At 42.8% G+C, this 23,541-nt stretch overlaps 1 protein-coding gene across 2 annotated transcripts; it reads right to left on the reverse strand.

The window, feature by feature from the left end:
- Positions 1-2,102: 2,102 nt before the first annotated feature.
- On the reverse strand, positions 2,103-23,512 carry GLOD4 (glyoxalase domain containing 4). Of its 2 annotated transcripts, none has more exons than XM_043585522.1 (9): positions 23,370-23,512; positions 20,979-21,028; positions 19,824-19,944; positions 14,647-14,791; positions 11,665-11,801; positions 10,826-10,912; positions 10,437-10,550; positions 10,261-10,347; positions 2,103-2,377 (listed from the first exon to the last, which is right to left on the reverse strand). In XM_043585522.1, the coding sequence occupies exons 1-9, from the start codon at positions 23,478-23,480 to the stop codon at positions 2,312-2,314; spliced, it is 918 nt and encodes a 305-aa protein (XP_043441457.1). In that variant the 5' UTR covers positions 23,481-23,512; the 3' UTR covers positions 2,103-2,311. The 2 variants fall into 2 exon arrangements, with proteins under 2 accessions (XP_043441457.1, XP_043441458.1); XM_043585523.1 differs by having other exon boundaries at positions 23,466-23,487.
- Between the last annotated feature and the right edge of the window lie 29 nt (positions 23,513-23,541).

Consider the following 23,541-nt stretch of genomic DNA (forward strand, 5'->3'; position numbering starts at 1 on the left):
ACCCTGAAGAAGCTCAAAAACTTTCCAGCTTCATCTGTCTTAAAACACCAGCTTGGGTAAAACCATCTATCTATCTATCTATCTTTCTTTCTTTCTTTCTTTCTTTCTTTCTTTCTTTCTTTCTTTCTAAGAAAAAAAATTTTAGGTTTTATTTACTTTGAGAGAGATGGCACAAGCAGGGGAGGGGCAGAGATAGAGGGAGAGAGAGAATGCCAAGCAGGCTCTGCACTGCCACCACAGAGCCAGACATGAGGCTTGAACCCATGAACTGTGAGATCATGACCTGAGTCAAAACCAACAGTCGGACGCTCAACCGACTGAGCCACCCCGGCGCTCCCAAAGCCATCTTTCTTATTACTTCGTTTTCTCGTGGAGCATACCAGAGGTGGGAAAGCAATCATACCTGGGGTCTAAAATCACTAGCTACACTGGGCAGAGGCAAACTTTGGGATTCCTTGATAAAAGGCCAAAGTTGTACACTAAATGGTTTTAGGATGAACACAATACTAAAGATTGCAGCTGGGGCGCCTGGGTGGCGCAGTCGGTTAAGCGTCCGACTTCAGCCAGGTCACGATCTCGCGGTCCGGGAGTTCGAGCCCCGCGTCAGGCTCTGGGCTGATGGCTCAGAGCCTGGAGCCAGTTTCCGATTCTGTGTCTCCCTCTCTCTCTGCCCCTCCCCCGTTCATGCTCTGTCTCTCTCTGTCCCAAAAATAAATTAACGTTGAAAAAAAAATTAAAAAAAAAAAAAAATAAAGATTGCAGCTAAAGAAAAATGACTGGCTTGAGATAAAAGGGGGCTTATTTCGTAAAGTCAAAATGTCCCAGGTGAATAAACAGCATTAACTTTTCTCATGCATAGCTGTAATTTAAGAGAGGAAAATTCTGGTATATTAAAATTGAAGTGAATAAAAAGAAATCCAGTATGCGTTTAGTCATTCAGTACTTACATAAACCACTTAATTTATAATAACAAACTCAGATGGCCTATGTCAGCAGCCTAATACACTGGGAAAAGCATAGTTTCTTTGTACAAGAACAGTATTACCAGAGATAAACATCAAGAATTACTCATTAAGCTAAAGGGAAATCTGAGAATTAACAAATCTTAGTCTAAAGAGACACAGAGAAGTTTGGTTGTTCAAAATTTACACAATAATTTCCCCATGTACGTGAAAATAGGTGAACCAATTGTTTAGGGAAGGAACTTCTAAACTTGGTTTGCTTTGAACCTCGTGACTGCTTCCCTAAGACAGGGAATTTAAGTTGAATGAAAAGTGCTGTGGAGCTGGAAAAGGACTGTTTTCTGTCAGTGAAGGTAAGACCACCCTATAAGATGAACTGAAACCCTGAAATTTCCTGCCAGCAAGGGAGAATAACTGAGGTAATTTCATACATATTATTCTGGAACTGGGAACCTCTGAGCCAGCCCTTTTCAATCTCCTCAGTTTCTTCTCTATAATTAGAACCTGGCCACAACCATTTCAAATAATGAATCTTATGGCTGGTATAAAAACTTGATTTCAGGAGTATACTTTCAAAAACCATTTAAGAATAAATATGGCCAATATAATTCTGTTTCCAGTCATTAAAATTTGTTCTGCAGAACCAAACAGAAAACTATAAGAAAATGTTAAAATAAAATTTTTCAGGCTGAAGAAATAATCTAATCCATAGTTAAGAAATCTAATCCATATTTAAGAAATTGAAATTCTTGAGAGGATTTAGAAAAATTATATAAAGAAAGTGGCCTGAAGCCAGGCATGTAGCAGCACAACACATTAGATCCTTCCATCTGTTTTCTCTGGATACTCAAAATTTTAACGCAAGGAATGTGTGGGTGTTAGTCAAATCTTTTGATTCAATGAACAAAATGTCTTTAAAATGTTTCACTGTCAAGGCCTGCCAGACGAAGGCATTAGAAGAGCATACTATCATGGTATTGGAAGTATTCCTGCCATAAGCCTATCAAAATTCCCTCCATCTCCAACCGAAGGTCATGTCCCACATAGTTGCCCAGGCTGAAAATAATTACTAATCCACTAGAGTTACACATAGAATGTGCCATTCCAGTGACAGCGCAGCTTACGGCAAGAGTTCTCCTCTAATGGGACTGACAACAGTAAGATTTTATTTCTAAATGTGTCTTGGAGCTTTCAAAGATTAAAACACACAGATCTTCACCACCCCAGCCTCCTTGCCTGTACAGGAAACAACCAAGTTGTGAGAGCGTTTATCAGGCATGGACAGACACATCAGGCCTTGCAGGTGCTAGACAGGAATCACAAATGCTTGTTCCATGAGATGTCTTCTGTTAACCCGAAGCCTTTGGTTTATTTTGTTTAGCAAACCACTCATCACTTTTATCTGCCGCCATTGCCTATAGAAAGAGAATTGGAATGTATATTTAAGTCTATAAAACAAAACATACAGTCCACTTGGTACCTCTCATTGCAAGTGCATTGTCCACAGTCATTAACAATTACAATATACTGAATGCATTCATTCGGTATAGAGTATTATGTTTAATTTCACTGGATGCTGATGAGTTTTGAGCAACTGTTTGCAGATTCTCACATGGCAGAGCGAAGGGTAAAGCGTGCAGCCAGGGGGTGTGGCTGGGCAGCTGACTGATCAGAGAGCAAGGAGCAAGCACACTAGTCTGCGGGGTCCTTGGTAGAACAGAAGGCTTGTCACTCTTCGCGTCTGGGTAGGCTCTCAAGAACTTTCAGTGCTAATGAGACTCAGTGTTACGAGACCAGATATGAAAAGCTATTTTCATGTTTTAGCCATTAAGCCTGGAATGATTTGCTTTTACAATGACTCCTCTGATACCATTCTACTGATGTTGGTACTGTTTGGTTAGTTTGGGGCCTCTTAATTAAAAAGGAAGCCTTGTGAATATGTTTTGGTTCCACTAGAGTATTTTTATTTTATTATTCCATGAGGCTGAGACCATGGAGAAGGGCTTATAGAGTGATCTAGGCTTAGAACCTAAGTCTTTTAAAACTTCCTGTCCAGGGGCACCTGGGTGCTCAATCTGTTAAGCGTCCAACTTCGGCTCAGGTCATCATCTCACAGTTCGAGAGTTCGAGCCCCACATCGGGCTCTGTGCTGACAGCTCAGAGCCTGGAGCCTGCTTCAAATTCTGTGTCTCCCTCTCTCTCTCTCTCTGCCTCTCCCCTGCTCGCTCTCTGTCTCTCTCTCTCTCAAAAAGATAAAAACATTAAAAAAAAACCCCAACTTCCTGTAATAAAAACATGCATATGCTAAAAGGGTATTTGGTAAGGATATACATTAATTTATTCAGTCAAAAATCAAGTACAGAAATACCTTTAAAAATGTCAGTTTTCATTATGAGCCAGGTATTATGCTAGGTTCGGGTGTGGTGGCAGAGACCTAGTCTGAGGCTTTGAGGAGCGCACAGAATAGCTGAGGACTCAGATGGAGACAACTATTTTGCATGAGGGAGCACGCATGTGTGTGTCTCGTAGGGCATTTGCTATAAGAGAAGCACGAACAAGGTGATATGAGACCAAAAGAAAACAACTAAGTGGTTGGAGAAATGGTATAAAAAGACTCATATACCTCAGCAGGAAGTGCAAAGATGGTGTCTGCCACTGAAAATGAAGAAACAGAAGTATATGTATTTTTTATTTAGAAACCGTGAAGGTGAAAGTGGCTGTCTTGGGCGGTGGGATTCAGAGATGGGACTAGACACCGTCGCACTGACTTATATAAAATCTTAGCGTTATGTGACTTTCTTTTGATGAACATAAAAAGGTTTTTGAAAATCAAGGTATGCAAAATAAGAGAAAACCGACAAAGGTGCAGAAGTTTCTGTCACTTAGGAGCCATAAAAAATGAGGGAAACAACAAACGCTGGTGTGGAGGATCCAAGAAAGCTTCTGAGTTCCGAAGGATGAGCTGACTAAGAAGGAAGGAAACAAACCTTCGGGTGGAGGCAAGAAGATACATCTTGGTGAATATACACGGCTCAGTGGGACTAGAACAGGAGGAAGGGTGGGAGAGGGACAGCACGGATCAGATAGCAGGGAAGGGCCAGACACGCTCCATGCTCTGTCAGAGTTTGGAATGTATCCTGGAGGCAGCAGGAGCTATGAGAAGACTAAACGGTTTTTGAAATTACTGGATTTATGTGTTAGAAAGCTGGTGTTGGCAGCAGGGATGGCTGGAAGGTGAGAGGAGGCTTTTGCACTATTATAGATGATAATGAGGGCCCTTTCCAAAGGGAAGTGGATAGACGAGAGATTTCAGAGTGGAACTCACACCTCTTGGTGACTAAATAGCTAACAGAACTTAGGGGTGAGGAGAAACAATGTTCAAAAATTGCTTTTTAGGGGCGCCTGGGTGGCGCAGTCGGTTAAGCGTCTGACTTCAGCCAGGTCACGATCTCGCGGTCCGGGAGTTCGAGCCCCGCGTCGGGCTCTGGGCTGATGGCTCAGAGCCTGGAGCCAGTTTCCGATTCTGTGTCTCCCTCTCTCTCTGCCCCTCCCCCGTTCATGCTCTGTCTCTCTCTGTCCCAAAAATAAATAAACATTGAAAAAAAAAATTAAAAAAAAAAACATTGCTTTTTAATTCCAAAACAATTCTAAGATAAAAAGCCTATTAAATGTGAAAGTAAAAGCAGTTCCACTGCTAGGTATTTACCCAAGAGAAACGAAACATGTCTATGAGACTTATACAAGGATGTTCCTAACAGTCTTCCTTCTAATAGATAAAAATGTTAAATTGCTCCACCTTTTTTTAAACATTTTTTCATGTTTATTTTTTGAGAGAGAGAGACAGAGCATGAGCAGGGCAGTGGCAAAGAGACAGGGAGACACAGAATCCAAAGCAGGCTCCAAGGGCTGAGAGGTCAGCACAGAGCCCGATACGGGGCTTGAACTCATGAACTGTGAGATCATGACCTAAGCTGAAGTCAGACACTTAACCAACTGAGCCACCTAGGAGCCCCTAAATTGCTCTGCTTAAAAAAAAAAAAAAAAAGTTTTATTTATTTTTTAGTAATCTCTACACCCAATGTGGGGCTCGAACTCACAACTCTGAGATCAAAGAGTTGCATGCTCTTCCAAGTGAGTCAGCCAGGTGCCCCTAAATTGTTCTACTTTTTGAAATGCCCATGGATATCTGGGTGAAGAGGTTTCGCTGGCTGTTAACACTAGTCTGGACAGAGACAGCACTAAACATAAAAAAAAGCTGATAAAACTGGACTTAAAATTTTTTCTGCTCTTCCCCACTTACAGCAATGGACAGATCATCTAAACAGAAAATCAACAAGGAAACAATGGCTTTGAATGACACACTGGACCGGATGGACTTAATGGATACATTTAGAACATTTCATCCTAAAGCAGTGGAATACACATTCTTCTCAAGTGCACATGGAACATTCGCCAGAAAAGATCACATACTGGGACACAAATCAGCCCTCAACAAGTACAAAAAGATTGAGATCATACCGTGCATATTTTCAGACCACAACACCATGAAACTCGCAATCAACCACAAGAAAAAATGTGGAAAGATAACAAATACTTGGAGACTAAAATTTTTTCTGTTCTTATAAGACTGTGTTAAAATAAATCAGCAAGCCATAGACTGGGAATACTACTTGCATTTGTAGAGATTTAACAAATGACTTGCTTCCAGAACTCCAATAAATCAATGAGATTTTTTTAAAAAAACAGATTTGAGCAGGCCTTGAAAAATAAGCAAAAACTCAAATGACAGAAGGGCCATTCCAGGAGAATAAAGTCATGTGAGCAGACACACAGTATGGAAATACATTCATATTTAGAGATTATAGACTAGAATAGCTAAGATGTAAAAGAGATCAGAGGTGTCTCTTCTAATCTGTTTGTCATGAAACTCAGTGGATCATATACATTGTTCTGTATTGATATAGTCCAATTATATTAAATATAATTAAAAAATACATAGGGAGGGGTGCCTGGGTGGCTCAGTCGGTTGAGCATCTGACTCTTGATTTTGGCTCAGTCATGATCCCAGGGTTGTGGGATGGAGCCCTGCATTGGATGCTCAGGGAAACTTTAACAAAAACTGGGTCTTCACTGACATTAAGGATATAGCACTGATTTTTTTGGGTGTAATATCAATATGGTATATAAGAAAATTTCTTGATTTTTATTTTTTTATTTTTTACTTCTTTTAAGTCATCTTAAAATGTATAAACTACTTAAGTATTTAGGACTGAAATACAGCATCTAAGATTTGCCTTAAAATTCCCCAGGGGAAAAAAAAAAGTGGGGTGGAGGGAATGATGAAAGATTATGGCAGAGTTGAATGGTAACAATCACATAGGGATTTGCTGTACTCTCCTATGTGTTTCTGGAATTTTTAATCATCAAGTATTAAAAATAAAATCTACTAAGGAAAGAAATGGATGAAAGATTTGAGCATAAAACTCACGAAGGAAGATATGCAAATAGGCAATAAGCAAATGCAAAGGTGTTCAACATCAACAGTTATCAGGGAAATGCACATTAAGCCACACTGAGAAACCCCTGTACATGTTCTAGGAGAGCTAAAACAAAAACCCAGAAGAGCACAAATTGTGGAAAAGTCGGAACTCTCAGATACGTACATGGCTGGTAGGAGCGTAAAATGGTTCAACTGCTTTGTACAGTGGTGGCAGTTTCTTACAAAGTAAGAACAGTTCCTCTCTTAGGTATTTACCCAAGAAAAATGATTCATGTCTATAAGATTCACACAAGAGTGTTCACAGTAGGGGCGCCTGGATGGCTCAGCTGGTTGAGTATCTGGCTCTTGACTTCAGCTCAGGTCATGATTTCACAGTTTGTGGGATCAAGCACCGTGTCAGCCTCTGTGCTAATGTCAAGGAGCCAGCTTGGGATGCTCCTCCTCTCTCCCTCTCTCTCTGCCCCTCCCCTACTCGTGCTCTCTGTCTCTCTCTCAAAATAAAGAAACTTAAAAAAAAAAAAAAGAACGTTCATAGTAGTCTTCCTTATAAATAGATAAAACTCTGGAAATAACTCAAATATCCACCATTGGAAGAATGGGTAAGCAAATCATCATATTCATAAAATTGAATACCGTTCAGCAATTTAAAAAAAACGGGGCGCCTGGGTGGCGCAGTCGTTTAAGCATCCGACTTCAGCCAGGTCATGATCTCGCGGTCCAGGAGTTTGAACCCCACGTCGGGCTCTGGGCTGATGGCTCAGAGCCTGGAGCCTGTTTCCGATTCTGTGTCTCCCTCTCTCTCTGCCCCTCCCCTGTTCATGCTCTGTCTCTCTCTGTCCCAAAAATAAATAAACGTTGAAAAAAAAAAAAAAAAAAGAACATGGGCGCCTGGGTGGCTCAGTCAGTTAAGCATCAGACTTTGGCTCACGTCATGATCTCATCACAGTTTGTGAGTTTGAGCCCCGAATTGGGCTGCTTTGGATTCTCTCTCTCTCTCTCTCTCTTTCTGCCCCTCCCCGTTCATGTTCTTTCTCTAAGAAATAAATAAACGTAAAGAAAAAAGAACTCTGATATGTACAATTACATGGAGGAATCTCAAAAATGTTATGTTGGGTGACAGAATCCAGGCACAAAAGAATATCTACTGAATGATTCCATTTTTTTTTAATTTTTTTTTTCAACGTTTATTTATTTTTGGGACAGAGAGAGACAGAGCATGAATAGGGGAGGGGCAGAGAGAGAGGGAGACACAGAATTGGAAACAAGCTCCAGGCTCTGAGCCATCAGCCCAGAGCCCGACGCGGGGCTCGAACTCCCGGACCGCGAGATCGTGACCTGGCTGAAGTCGGACGCTTAACCGACTGCGCCACCCAGGCGCCCCCATTTTTAAGTCCAAGGACAAACACAAATAATGTGACAGAAATCAGTACAGTAGTTGGCTACTGTAGTAGTTGGTGGGAACTAGCTGGAAATGGGCATGAGAGAACTTTCTACAATGATGAAAGTGCTCTATATTTTGAGCAGCAGTTGTATGAGAAGAGTTAGCTGTCAAAACTTATAAAATTGAACACTAAATTTCCGTTTATTTAAATTCTAGGCAGGGGCTCCTGGGTAGCCCAGATTCCCTCTCTCCCTCTGCCCCTCTATCCTGCTCAAGCTCTCTTCAAAGCAAACAAACAAACAAATCTCATGTATATTTTACCTCAGTAACAACAACAAAAAATACTTGTTTGGAGCTTAGGGAGGAGTAGGGACTAGAAATTAGAAGTCAGAGAATGGGGGTACCTGGGTGGCTCAGTCAGTTAAGTGTTCAACTCTTGTTTTCAGCTCAGGTCATGATCTCATGGTTCATGGGTTCAGCCCCATATTGGGCTCTGCGCTGACAGTGCGGGGCCTGATTAGGACTCTCTATCCTCTCTCTGCCCCTCCCCTGCTCTCGCTGCCTCTCAAAATAAATAAATTAAAAAAAAAAAACAAACAGAGGGTCGGAGAATGATGGTTGCAGCTCAGCGCAGAGGTAACCAGAGGACTCAGAGAAGAAGAATGGCACATGAGAATAAAAGAGCCAAAGCGGGACCACACGTAAATCATTTTGGAATGAGACAGAAAGCCATGCCTGTGTCTGCGAAACTGTCAAATATGACGATGGCAGGATCTGTAAGACCAAAGCAGAAGTGAGCTCGAAAGAGGACGAAGTTGGTCAGTGATATGAAAAAGTAAGAAGGAAAAGAGTCTAACGAATGTGCCACCTGAGAGGCTGCCTGACATTCTCCTTTCCTTCATGATAAAATTTATAAACGCTACATTTTCTGTCTCTTGCTTTCGCTAACATTAGCTGAATGTCTGTTATTATGTCAGCAGTTTGTCACGTTCTAGAAGCCACACGACAATCCTAGGAGGTGGCTAATACGATTTTCTCAAATTTTTAGGTAAGAAAACTGAAGTTTAGGGGCGCCTGAGCATGCAACTCTTGATCCTGGGGGTTGTGGGTTCGAGCCCCACATTGGACGCAGAGATTTCTTAAAGGAAAACAACACTGAAGTTCAGAGAATTTAAGCAAATCACTTAAGGTCAGTCACACAGATATTAAGTGACAGAACCAGGACAGATTGATTCATTCCTTTAATCATCAACAGAGCACTCGCAGAGTTCCCATTACACACCCAGTGTGTGCCAGGAGTTGGAGTACAACAACCGCTTTGGATGCTGCTGAAGACTGAGTTTGAGGAAGATAGAAAAGTAGCTGTGGGACTAAGCAAGACGGAGGTCATGGGTGACATCTACATGAGCGTTTCACAGAGTCACAGGAGCCAGCGCACAACAGGCTGAAGCGTGGAAGGGGTAAGAAGTAGAAACGGTATGTGGGCAGATTTTTTTAAAAGAAATACGGAGAAGGGGTTTGGGGGTAAAAGATTTTTAAAAGATGGGAGACTTGAAAGCTTGTTTGTGTGTGGAGGAGAACCATTCACTGGAAAGGACAGGAGTGGCAGTGTAGATTGGAGATGAGGGGACCAAAAGAGCTAAGAAGTGAGGGGGTGCATCCAGGCATTTCCCTTAGCAAGCGGAGTCATGATGCATACAGCAGAGCAGCAGTGGTTGCCCAGGCAGCCTGAGCACATGCGAAGGGACAAATGCTGCACCCAGTTAAGGGTCACAAGGGGGGCGGCGGGGGGGGGTTGCTGGCTGGCTCAGTTGGTAGAGCGTGCGACTCTTGATCTTGGGGCTGTGGGTTCAAGCCCTACGTTGGGTGTAGATTACTTTAAAAACATAAAATATTTTGGGGCGCCTGGGTGGCGCAGTCGGCTAAGCGGCCGACTTCAGCTCAGGTCACGATCTCACGGTCTGTGAGTTCGAGCCCCGCGCCGGGCTCTGGGCTGATGGCTCGGAGCCTGGAGCCTGCTTCTGATTCTGTGTCTCCCTCTCTCTCTGCCCCTCCCCCGTTCACGCTCTGTCTCTCTCTGTCTCAAAAATAAATAAAAACGTTAAAAAAAAAATTTAAATAAAAACATAAAATATTTTAGGGGTGCCTGGCTGGCTCAATCGGTAGAGCATGAGACTCTTGATTTCAAAGGTTGTGGGTTTGAGCCCCATGTTGGGTATAGAGATTACTTAAAAATAAAATCTTCAAACAAAACAAGAGTCATATGGGTGGCAATGAAAACACATAGTCCTGGCTCAAAAGTCACCCCAACAGCAAAAGGACACAGCTGTGGAGCCTGTTGCTTTGGCCCTTCCCCCACACACTTAAGACCATCCCCAGTGGGCCTGTGGGAATATAAAGTTAGAAATGAGACTCACATCATCCAACAATTTGCTTCCTTCTGGATCCATCTCAGAAAGTTCTCGAAATGCTTCATCCCCCACAAAGCAAATTTCATGTCCATCCTACCGCAATAAAGAGAAAAGAAATGTGGCGGAAAGACACCTTGCAGAAACCCCTGGTGCAGCCCATCCCTTCCCTGAGTAATACTTACAGGGTCAGCCAGAATGACCACTTGCACTGTTGCTTTCCCTGGGGTATCCAGACTCACCAGGGGAGTCAGAATCTTCTGGTTCTCCCTTTTCATTAAGTCTTCTAAGTCTGATAACTTGAGGAAGACAAAGAGGCAAAGTGAGCAAGGGGTCATGTACCACTCACGCCGTGGTCCTCAGCGGCCCTGGGGGAGGATGAGATCAACCAGAGAGAACTCGGGCACCATGTGTTTGATTTTATTATCTCAGCTGCTCTTGAGACAACTGTTGAACTTGATACCAAAGCCACAATCAGAATGAACCAAAAGAAGGGGGGGGGGGGGCGACATTCTTAGCAGGTTCAACCAGCTAGTCACAGAGCTTAAACCAAAGATCTAGGACCAAACATTACCTCTTTTTGGGGGCAAGAAAAGGCAATTCTTCCAAAAGCTGCTGCATGATCAACTGTACCTTTGATACCCTGTAGTTCGAGCTTACACTGAAAAGAAATAAGAAAGGTTTGTTTTTTGGAACACGTTATATGTATGGTTAAAAAAAAAATTCAAACAGTACTAAAGGAATAAAGTTAAAACTAACGCTCCCTTCTACTCTCCCCAGTGGCAACTAGTCAACAGTTTCCTGGAAGACACATGGCATGCACAGATCTTCTTTTTTTTTCACACAAACGGTGGCATAATTTACACATTATTCTGTCCCTTGTTTCTACCCAATGTTACTATGTCAGCATGTAAGGATTCACCCCATTCTTTCTGATAGCTGCACAGTAATCCATTCTATGGATGAACCATAAATTATTGAACTACTCCTCTAATGCACAGAACACTGAGGTTATTTCTTATCCTTTGCTATTACAAACAGTGCTGCAACAGATAACTTTGTACACATTTCTTTGTGCACGTGTATGGTGAGTACGTCTGTAAAATAAATTCCTGGGAGTAGACCTGCTGAGTCAGAGAGCACGGACTAAATCATGTTCAAATGCTAGGTTATTTAAGGGGGAAAAAAAAGATGAAAATCAATGATCACTTCTGACTCCGCAAAGGTTATAGCCCTAAAAATAAACAAAGGTAACATATGGGTGATGGTTATCAGCAATTTTTATTTTCTTCTTTCTGCTTACCTATGTAAATATTGAGTCACTGTGAAAAAACTCTGAGAATAACCTTCATGTGATCCTCATTTGTAAGCCAAACTCAAAGTAACAGATTACTTCTCTCCAAGATCACTCACCTGGTTATCAGCATAGCCCAGCAAAGCCCTTTGCTTCTCTTCATCTTTTTCATAAATTTTCATTCCCAGTAGATTAGACCAGTAGTTCAAGGATTTCTGAAGATCAGACACTGCTAGAGTTACTTTTAATATAGGATCTGGAGAGTAATAAAACAGTAGGAATGGATAGGTCAGCACAGTGGAATAGAACAGGAAGACTAAATCAGGCTCGTGTATATATGAGTTCAGTTTACGATAAGAAAGCGATGATAAGTCAGTATGAAAGTGCACATTATTCAAAAAATGGCATGAAGAAACCTGGCTTGTCATTTGGTTAGAAAAATTACACCTTTAAACGAAATGGCAAAATACATTCCTAATGGGTTAAAGGATTTAGTTTAAATTTTTTTTTTTTTTAACGTTTATTTATTTTTGGGACAGAGAGAGACAGAGCATGAATGGGGGAGGGGCAGAGAGAGAGGGAGACACAGAATTGGAAACAGGCTCCAGGCTCTGAGCCATCAGCCCAGAGCCTGACGCGGGGCTCGAACTCATGGACCGTAAGATCGTGACCTGGCTGAAGCCGGACGCTCAACCGACTGCGCCACCCAGGCGCCCCGAAGGATTTAGTTTAAAGAATGAAATCATGGGGTGCCTGGGTGGCTCAGTGGGTTAAGCATCCGCCTTTGGCTCAGGTCATGATCTCACGGTTTGTGAGTTTGAGCCCCGTTGGCCTCTGTGCTGACAGCTCAGAGCCTGGAGCCTGCTTCGGATTCTGTGTCTCCCTCTCTCTCTGCCCCTTCCCTGCTTGTGCTGTCTCTCAAAAATGAATAAATGTTAAAAAAAAAAATGAAATCATGAAAATACTAAAAACAATTATTATTACAATTATTATTATTGCTACAATTTTGGGGTGTAGAAAGATTTTTTTTTAAACCTGACACCAAAGGTAGAAAAACCAGGAAAGAAAAAATGTATTAGGTTAATCACATGAAATGGAAAATTCCTAGACAACAACCACCCCCCTCCAAGAAAAGAAAAAAAAAAAATTATAATCAAAGAGTAAATGACAAAGTGAGAAACATTTTTGCAACATATATGACAAAAAGTCCTGAATACTTTTTTCCTCTTTTAGTTTATTTATTTATTCTTGAGAGAAAGAGGGGGGGAGAGAGAGAGAGAACAAGCAAGGAAGGGGCAGAAAGAGAGGAAGAGAGGATCCCAAGCAGGTTCCACACTGTCAGCACAGAGCCTGACTCAGGGCTCAAACCCATGAACTGTCAGATCATGACCTGAGCTGAAATCAAGACTCAGAGGCTCGACTGACTGAGCCACTCAGGCGCCCCAGTCCTTAATATTTAAATCACCTTTAAACATTAGTAGGAAAAAGACGAACATCCTAAAAAAATAGGTAAAAAGCACAAAGCGGTAACCCACAAAAGAAGGACTTGGAATGGTCAATGAACACATGAAAAAACATTCAACCTCACAAATAATCAAAGAATTTGGAATTAAAACACAACATTTTGCCATCTCACTGGCAGATAATTTTAAAAGTTCAGTGTTAACTGTGATAGGGCAGGGGGGAGAATCATAATCATATGATTCTGGCAGAGTGTAAATTAGTTCATTTCTGGGCAGCAATGTGACAGAATGTACCCAAAGCCTAAAAAAATGTAAACTGCTTTTGAAAGAGCTATCCTATTATCACCAATTAAAGAAGTAATTGTAGGGGCGCCTGGGTGGCGCAGTCGGTTAAGCGTCCGACTTCAGCCAGGTCACGATCTCGCGGTCCGTGAGTTTGAGCCCCGTGTCAGGCTCTGGGCTGATGGCTCGGAGCCTGGAGCCTGTTTCCGATTCTGTGTCTCCCTCTCTCTCTGCCCCTCCCCCGTTCATGCTCTGTCTCTCTCTGTCCCAAAAATAAATAAAAACGTTGAAAAAAAAAATTTTAAAGAAGTAATTGTAGATGTATGAAGGGCTTTCTGCACAAAGATATTCTTTACACTGTTGCTTGTAACAATGAGACACTAAGGACAACATAAACATCCAACAATAGGCACTGTTTGATTCCCGGATGTAATACATAGGAATCGCTATAATGGAACATAAGATATACATACATACATACATACATATATACATACACACATATATGTGTACATACATATATACACATACATATACATATATGTACATATATATACGTGTATATATATACATACATATATATATATATGTACACACACACATACAAACATAGATATACATTCCTTTTGATAAATGATTGGAAAGATACACTCTAAAATGTTAACAGTGATTATCTCTGCCTATGTGGGTACTGTTTTCGTCTTTCTTCTTTGCTTATCTGTGTAGGAAAAAAAATCTATTTTTTCCAAAAAGAATAAAAGTTCTATTAAAACATTTAACATCATTGGAAATTTTTATATTGTAAAGTGACCCCTGAAGAGCTGTTCTGACTATGGTAAATTCAGTACATTTGTCTTCAGTTTTCACCGCCTCGGCCTGTCTCTCTGCCTCTCCCCTGTGCATGTGTGCACTCTCTCTCTCCCCACGAGGGAAGTGGCTCTAGGACAGGTGGACCCCCGTGGGCAAGAGAATGGAGAGAAGAGTTGGATTCTTGATGCCATTGCTGAGATGCTGAGTCCACTAACACTGAGCTGTTCCTACCTATAGGATACCCGCTCCGTGAGCTAGAACGTTTCCTTCATGTGCCAGCTAGTCTGAGATCGATTTTGATACAGCTGAAAATATCCTAGTAGGTATTACCAGTAGGATAGAGCCCAAACCAGTTTAGATTCCCTAGAATTATGCACTGAAGTTCTAATATGAAAATATGATTTCTCAAAGAACAAAACGCTGGCTTGGGAAAGACATGTCATCGCAACACAGAAAGACTTCACGGGAGAAAGAAATCTGGCTCCTCTCTCCTTTCATCAAAGATGTCGTTAGACAGAGGGCTTTTACTAGTCCCGCTATAATTACCTGACTGAGGTGGACTTCGATTCTGCAAATAGAACTTATATCCTCCTGGGGCTTCAGTTTCAAAAACACCTTCCGTAACTTCGCTGAGTGGCCACTCCAGCCTTCTGGCATTGCTGACGGCCTGGTTAGAAGCGAGTGTGATACCCTGTGACAAACAACAGTACCATCAACTGTATAACCATGGATCTTTTCTTTTTTTAAAAAAAATTTTTTTTTTCAACGTTTTTATTTATTTTTGGGACAGAGAGAGACAGAGCATGAACGGGGGAGGGGCAGAGAGAGAGGGAGACACAGAATCGGAAACAGGCTCCAGGCTCCGAGCCATCAGCCCAGAGCCTGACGCGGGGCTCGAACTCACGGACCGCGAGATCGTGACCTGGCTGAAGCCGGACGCTTAACCGACTGCGCCACCCAGGCGCCCCAACCATGGATCTTTTCTAGAACAAGAGAATGAGGCAAAACCCCGCTGCCTTTACATGATGCCACCGAAGATTTAATTGGCATTCAAAATTTTCGCCTAGGACATATTTCTCCTCCAAAGATTCCAAATGTTGTGAATTGTAGGACAGAAATTCAAAGGCTAGAGAAGTTTGATCCATTTAACACCAAAGATAATCTTTCATTTTTGTTTTTTGTTTAAAATTTTTATTTAACAAAGATAATCTCTTCTAATTTTAAAGATCTAGTCAGAGAAATCTTGATCTTACTTTAGTTTGCAAGCTACCTATTTAAGATGTTTTTTATTTTTGCTTTCTAAACAAAATAATTTAAGCCAATTATCAAGGTATCATTTAAATTTAATCAAAATACCTAAAAATGTACACTGTCTTCTGATAAGACCAGCTGCACTTTTTTTTTAATTAAAAAAAAATGTTTATTTATTTGTGAGAAAGAGAGTGTGAGTGGGGGAGGGGCAGAAAGAGAGGGAGACACAGAATTCAAAGCAGGCTCCAGGCTCTGAGCTGTCGGCACAGAGCCCGAGGCAGGGCTCGAACTCACAAACCGTGAGATCATGACCTGAGCCGAAGTCGGAGGCTCAACCAACTGAGCCACCCAGGCACCCCAGACCAGCTGCACTTCTAACTTGGATTATCATAACAGCTTCTCTTGGGACGCCTGGATGACTCAGTCAGTTATGTGTCTGATTCTTGATTTCGGCTCAAGTCATGATCTCGCAGTTCGTGAGATCAAGACCTACGTCAGGCTCTGCACTGATAACGTGGAGCCTGCTTGGGATTCTCACTCTTTCCTCTCTCTGTCCCGCACATGTGCTCTCTTAAAATAAATAAACATTAAAAAAAAAAAAAAAAAAAAGCCAGCCTCTCTTTCCCTGAGTCTTGTCAATCCATCCTCCATTCTGCAGCCAGAGTAAAATTTCTGAAACACACCCTACTCTCAAGACAGCGGCCTTATGTTGTTTTTCCCCTGCTTAAAACCCTTGATAGCTCCTCATGTCGCTCAGGGATGGCTTCTAATGGCCTGAAAGGCCCAAAACAATCTGAGCCCAGGTCATTTCGGACCCGTCTCCTCTCACTTTCCTCTTGCTCTGTCTATTCCAGCCACACGGGCCTCCGTGCATTTTCTCAAATGTGCCAGCTGCTGTTTGAGGGCTTCTGCACAGGCTGTTCTCTATCTGGATTGCTCTTCCCCAGGATACCACATGCCTAACTCTACTCTCCTGAGAGAATTTCCCCTAACGTCACCTCCTCATTGATCCCTACCCTTGAAACCTTCGTTAAAACTAAAACCAGTCACTTGTCCCATAATCCCCACCACCCCTTATTCTGCTATGACTTTATTCCCCTGCCAGGCATAAATTTTTGTCTGTTTCATTCACTGGTTATCCAAAGTTCCCAGAACTGTGCCTGGCACATAGAAGGCACTCAATACATATTTGTGGCATGAATAAACACCACAATGTGTAATTTAGCACATAGTTCATTAAACGTATTTGTGAACATACATGCAAACTAAGTTCCTAAGTGTGAAACTGCAAGGCCAAAGGATAGATGCATTAATTATTTTGATAGTGACAAAGTGAGGTTGTAGCCATGTACACCCTTACTAGTAACGCGTGAGAGTGGCGCTTTTTTAACACCCTTTCTAACACAGCGCGTTATCACACTTTTTGAGTTTTGCCAATCGGTGACAAATGGCAGCTTGGCAGTTGAACATTTTTTTTTTCAATGTTTAAGAGACATTTCTCATGGAGTTTCTGTGGCTGTCTATTCAGTTTTTGTCCTTTTTTCAAAAAATTAAGTTGTTGATCCTCTTTTTTTTTTTTTAATTTTGCAACAGTTATTTATTTTTGAGAGAGAGAGAGAGAGAGAGAGAGAGAGAGAGAGAGAGAGAGACCGTGAGCGGGGGAGGGGCAGAGAGAGAGGGAGACACAGAATCCGAAGCAGGCTCCAGGCCCCGTGCTCTCGGCACAGAGCCTGACGCGGGGCCCAAACCTGTGAACCGCGAGATCATGACCTGAGCCGAAGTCGGGCGCCCAACCGACTGAGCCACCCAGGCTCCCCATCCTCCTCTTTTTCATGTACAGGGATTCTTTACAGAAGTGGGAGGTCTATGTAACCTGTTTTTCTTTTTGTTCCACAAACCGAGGAGCACCGAAGGTCCCTTTCCTCAGGGTTACTTTCCTGCCGGAGTCTCTCAGGAAGACCCAGGGCGGAACAGCCGAGCTGCTCTCCTCCACCTACATGCTCTCTGGCCCCTGCGGCTCCATCAGTCAACATCTGACTGGAGCCGGTGCAATGTTCATGGTGCCAAATGGTTTTGCTCTTTCTTCTCTCCCTGATTTAAATTTGGGAGAGCGAAGAAAAGGAGAAACACAAAGAAATTTTCACATACACTCAATCACCAAATCCTCTTAACTCTACCTCCTAAACAGCTCTCAAGTCCACCCACTTCTCTCCATCTCCCACAACTACCAGGTTAGGTAAGGAGCGGCCAGTCGCTTCCCATGCCACCCTTTGAGCCAGTTGCCTCACTTCCAGCTTGGCTCCCTTCCAACCTGATCTCCGTGCTGCAGCCAGGCGGATTCTTGCACACCACACTGTGTCATCCCCGCCGCTTAAAAATGGCTTCACTCTATTTTTAGAATGTAGTCTGAACACCCTCACGTGATGCGGTCCCAGCTTACTTCTCCAGCCTCACATCTGCCCCTTCGTCTTCACGCACCTCACTCGACACAAACTGCGCTACTCACTGTCCCCTGACTGCCATGCTGCCTCTCACCTCCAGGCCTGCGCGCATGCCGAGACACAAGTCTCACTCTCCCACCCCGACCCCACTCACCGGCTCGGCTGTCACTTCTGGAGAGATTTCCCTGCACTCTCACCTCTCTGGGAATAAGCTGGGAGTTCTTCCCAGGTGTTCCCACATCTGCCTGTCCTCATCCCAATCCTGGCACATATCACACTGCATTCTTTTGTCTCTTCACTTGTTTCCCAAAAGACAGGAAGCTCCTTAGGCCAGGGAACGTGCTTCATTCTACTGTACCCCCAGGACCTAACCAGGTACATGGCATACAGTAAGTCACAGTAAATATCTATTAAATGAATAAATTAGTGAAGGACATACAGAGTGAGAAAGAGAAAAACAAAGATACTAGTATGTTACATCTGAACAGTCCTTTTCATTTACAAACCACTTTTTTTTTTTTTTAATTTTTTTTTTCAACGTTTTTTTTTTTTTTTTTTTTTTTTTTTTGGGGGGGACAGAGAGAGACAGAGCATGAACGGGCGAGGGGCAGAGAGAGAATGCAGAGACACAGAATCAGAAACAGGCTCCAGGCTCTGAGCCATCAGCCCAGAGTCCGACGCGGGGCTCGAACTCACGGACCGCGAGATCGTGACCTGGCTGAAGTCGGACGCTTAACCGACTGCGCCACCCAGGCGCCCCTACAAACCACTTTTATAGATAATTTGGTCCTCCTAAAAATTCCACCTTGATATCACTATTATTTTATTTTATTTATTTATTTATTTTTTTGATATCATTATTATTTTAACAGGAGTTAACAGGAGTAGCAAGAGCAAATGACCAAAATAAACATCTAGCATGAGGCAGGTTTGCTTAGCAGAGAGTAAAAACTAGTGCCTCCTATCTTGCTGTGTATTTGGGCCCAGAGACATTATATCTACCACGAGTAACTGCTCAGTAAGAGGAAGATACTATAACTATTAGATGCACGGTAACTTGAATTCTTGCATGAAAGAATGTAGCGCATGCAATGCCTTCTTCTCTTTCTCCTTAAAGCTTCTCATGTTTTTCTCTGACTAGCACTGGCTGTTAATAGTGCAGCTCAATCTTAACAGTTCCCAAGAGATAATTCTCTGGTTGGTGATCAGGACCTGACCAGACCCATAACGCTGGCCCTTCTACCTCTCAAGGTTCAGTCATTCCCCCAGAGTCGTCTTGTCTCTGTCAAAGCTGTTTCTAAGTCTTAACTTTTTTTTTTTTTAGCTTTTTTGTTTCCAATGTTTATTTATTTTTGAACGAGAGAGAGACAGAGCATGAGCAGGGGAGGGGCAGAGACAGACAGGGAGACACAGAATCCGAAGCAGGCTGCAGGCTCCAAGCTGTCAGCACAGAACCCGACGCAGGGCTCGAACTCACAAATGGCGAGATCATGACCTGAGCCAAAGTCGGACACTCAACCAACTGAGCCACCCAGGTGCTGCTTAATTTTTTTTTTAATGTTTATTTTTTGAGAGACAGAGAGAGAGAGAGAGAGAACACACACGGGGGAGGAGTAAAGAGAGGGAGACACAGAATCTGAAGCAGGCTCCAGGCTCTGAGCTGTCAGCACAGAGCCCAGTGCAGGGCTTGAACCCATAACCCTGGGATCATGACCTGAGCTGAAATCAAGAGTTGGATGCTCAACCAACTCTTGATTTTGTTTGTCTCAGGTCACAGTCTCACCTTTTGTGGGATCAAGCCCCACATCAGGTTCTGTGCTGTTAGGGATTCTTGGGATTCTTTCTCCCCACTCCCTGCCCCTCCCCTGTTTGCAGCTCACTCTCAAAAAAACACAAAAAAAAAACCCCATAAAACTAATCACTAACCTGCACCCAAAGGCCGTCAATTCAGCAGTCATCATACCTAACATCGTATCAGGGATCTCAATAAAAGGCACAGCCAAAAATCTACTAGAATGAAATTACATTTACCATGAAGTCATTGCCAAGCTTGTAGTGTCCGATGCCATAATTGTAAGTCAGTTCTGCGACAAAATGATCATCCTCAGGTCCAAATCCCACCATTGTCTTACTCCATTTCCCATCATAAGGCCTAGAAAAATGAAAGTAAGTGAACCCAGTGACACAGACAAAATCTGCCTCAGGCCTCCCCTAAGGACTTCTTGGGACAGAGCAGTGGGCAGTCACCTCTGGTCCTCTAAGTACCCATAAAGATGAGATGACCTGTCAGCTGGTGCTAAAAGCAGCAATGGACAGTGTGTGTGGGTCCCACCACAGAGGCTCCAAAGACCATCTGTCTGGCACTTATTCGAGGGAAAGATTTACCTTTTTTTTTTTTTTAATTTTTTTTCAACTTTTTAAATTTATTTTTGGGACAGAGAGAGACAGAGCAGGAACGGGGGAGGGGCAGAGAGAGAGGGAGACACAGAATCGGAAACAGGCTCCAGGCTCTGAGCCATCAGCCCAGAGCCTGACGCGGGGCTTGAACTCACGGACCGCGAGATCGTGACCTAGCTGAAGTCGGACGCTTAACCGACTGCGCCACCCAGGCGCCCCTACCTTTCTTTAAAGTAGAGGACAGACTCCTATAAAGATGCTTCTTCAACCTGATCTTTATTTTCATATATATCCATCAACAAACATGCAATTCTCGTGAGGCTTGGAATTTTCCAGCTTGCTATGGCTACTGAGCTTAAGAGACCCTTGATAAAGTGTTGCTTCATTTAGAACATACACTTACTTGTGTTCTTGAAGTTGCCACCTTAATTTATTGTCTCCTGAATTTATCCCACTGCCTTATACTCACTTTGAGAAACTGTCTTCTCTTCTCCAGGAGTATTTAGAGCCTAAATGAGATTTTAAGAAACAAGGGGTCGGGCACCTGCGTGGCTCAGTCAGTTAAGTGTCAGACTTTGGCTCAAGTCATGATCTCACGGTTTGTGAGTTCGAGCCCTGCATCGGGCTCTGTGCTGACAGCTCAGAGCCTGGAGTCAGCTTTGGATTCTGTGTGTCCCTCTCTCTCTGCCCCTCGCCTGCTTGCACTCTGTCTCTCTCAAAAATAAAAAAAAATAAAATATATAAATAAACACAACATAAATAAATAACATTAGAAACAAGGTGTCATACCCATTACAGGCAGCTTTGCAGCCCTCTTCAAATTCCTCATGCCGCAGAATCTAGTAAGGAAATTACAATAAATTGTCAAGTGTTACCAGTACTGTATACAGCATATTTAGCACAACTTAAAATGTTAAAACACAAACATTTATAACTTATATATAATAACATATAAGCTTTACTTGTAAGACAAAGATAATGAGCTTTATATCTTGCCCAGACTAGAAGTAGTAGAGGTAAGGAAGAACAGTTTGACACCAACGGTAAGACAACCAAAGCTGTGAAATCTACTTACACTGGGAAGCAGTGCTGTGTAGTTAAAACAACAACAACAACAAAATCCCCCCAAAACCAAAGTTTGGCCTTCAGCATTAGAGAATTCTGATTTGGAATTCTGGATGTCACTCAATAGTTGTGTAACTCTGAGAATGTTGCTTAGGGTCTGAGTCTCCCAATGTGTTGTGAAAATAGATAATTTATTAGACCATTTGACACGGAACCCCACAGACAGTAGGCTCTCTATGTCTGTTTCTACTCTCCTTTTTGATTCCCACTGCTACTGCTCCAGTTCAAGTTCCCATCAGTTCTCTCCTAGACTATTAAAAATCATCTTCATTGATCTTTTTCCTTAATACCACCACAAAATTATGTGCCTAATGCACAGCTCTGATCACATCATTACCCTCTTCTAAAATGTAAGACAGCTCCCAAATTACTGTGCCATAAAATCCAAATTTCTTAGTATTCAAGATACTATCAGAAGTGTCCTGATATCCCATCTCAACTTCATCTAAGTAATCTAAGCTAAAGACACAGAAAACTAGCAGTGTTTCCCAAACATAACTTATCTTTGCATTGGCTCTTCAACTTTTCTAGTATACTCCTCCCTCTAATCTTGGTTTGTGGAAATCTTAGCTATCTTTAGAGATCAACTCAAACACAAGGTCTCCATGAATTATTTCCTGATGACCCAGCCCAAAGTTAAATCTCTTCTGTCGTATTTTTGTAATAGTAGTGTTGCATCCACACGACTCCTGAAACAGAATGCTACGGGCAACAGTGACAGTCACAACAAAGTTTATTACAATGAGAGGCAAGGCCGACCGATCGGGACCAACACTCTTGATAAGAGTGCGGCCCCGAACAGCCGGGGTACAGAGTTTTTATAACTGATCACATCGTTTTATCATCACCTGGGAACAGAACAAAGAAACAGGTTCCAGATGAGTTAGAAACAGTTGCCTAATGAGGTGTTTACTTTAGACTTTCTGCCTCTAAGTTGCAACCAGTGGATCTCCTTGACCCTGCCTCTGATGCTCTTTTCTTTGAACTTTTGTTTCCTTAATTGGTGAAGCCTAATTTACAAGGGTATGAGGCATAGTTTACCAGAGCAAAGCAAGGCTGTTATCTCTTAACCTTCAGTGTCAACACAAAGCTGTTATTTTTCAAGCTAAGCATTAGCCCTACACTACAATTTAACCCTTACAGTAGCAGCAAACACTTATATAGCACATACGATGTATCAAATACTACACATATAACAGTATTTAATTTTCGTAACAACCTTTAATCAATGAGGAAACATGTTAAGGGAGAGTTTTGTGGTTTTCCATCACTTACCAAGTTTTGACTTCCATTACTGTACTATGTACAATGTACTACGTACAAATCCAATTCTCAACTCCACCCCCAACCTAGGCCAGGAGCTTTAGTTGAAGACAGATACTAGGGTCATTTTCATTTTTGTCACCAAAGTTCAACACACGACCATGAAACATGGAGGATGTATTTTAAATGACTGATGAATTCAGGTAACGCCCTTGCACTCCACGACTTCTGCACTGTCTCTGCATTAAATTGCACTCTTGCACCTCTAAAGCCCTTGCTTACACTCCCCAAAAGCTTCCACCAGCATTTGCCACCCAGGTGATCCCTGTAGATGGCAGCTGCTCAGGGCTGGAGAGGGCGCTTCCGGGTGTTGGAAAGAATGGGTTCTGACTTAGGGCAGGCGCTTTTGAATACACAAAAGGGACTATTCAAAGCAGCCCTGAGAGAAGCAAAGCTCTAAATAGGCAATCTAAACCTTAAGGCTCCAAACCGGAAGAGACTGAGTTGTTTACTGGAAAAGTATTATATTACTTTTTGTTTACTGTCTTTCCCCCGGCTGGAAGCCCCAGGAGGGCTGAGGCTCAATACCTGCAAATGAACTAGGAAAGAAACGTGTGTGGGCAAACAGTCGAGGACTAACAAAGGCCCCTTTCAAAGTCATCTAACCCAACCAGTGACATGCAACACTTCCCGAAGCTGAAAACTCGACAAGGCTAAAAGAGTCCAAGGCTAAGGTCGGACACCCATTTGTCCCCACCATCGTGTGCCAGCCCCTCCGGGCCCTGTCTGCACCTTCATTCCAAGGACATCGCGAAAGAAATGCGTCGTCTGGAAGCGGTTTCCCACTTTGAATACGAAGTGCAAAGCTCGACGAGAAGCCATAACCACCGGCGCCACTCCCATCAGGCGTACAGTGCTGCCCGCCGGCAGCTGCGCAGACGGGCCGGTGACGTCACTGGCAGCC

Source organism: Prionailurus bengalensis, chromosome E1 (genome assembly GCF_016509475.1).
Source record: "Prionailurus bengalensis isolate Pbe53 chromosome E1, Fcat_Pben_1.1_paternal_pri, whole genome shotgun sequence".
NCBI classification, from domain to species: Eukaryota; Metazoa; Chordata; class Mammalia; order Carnivora; family Felidae; genus Prionailurus; species Prionailurus bengalensis.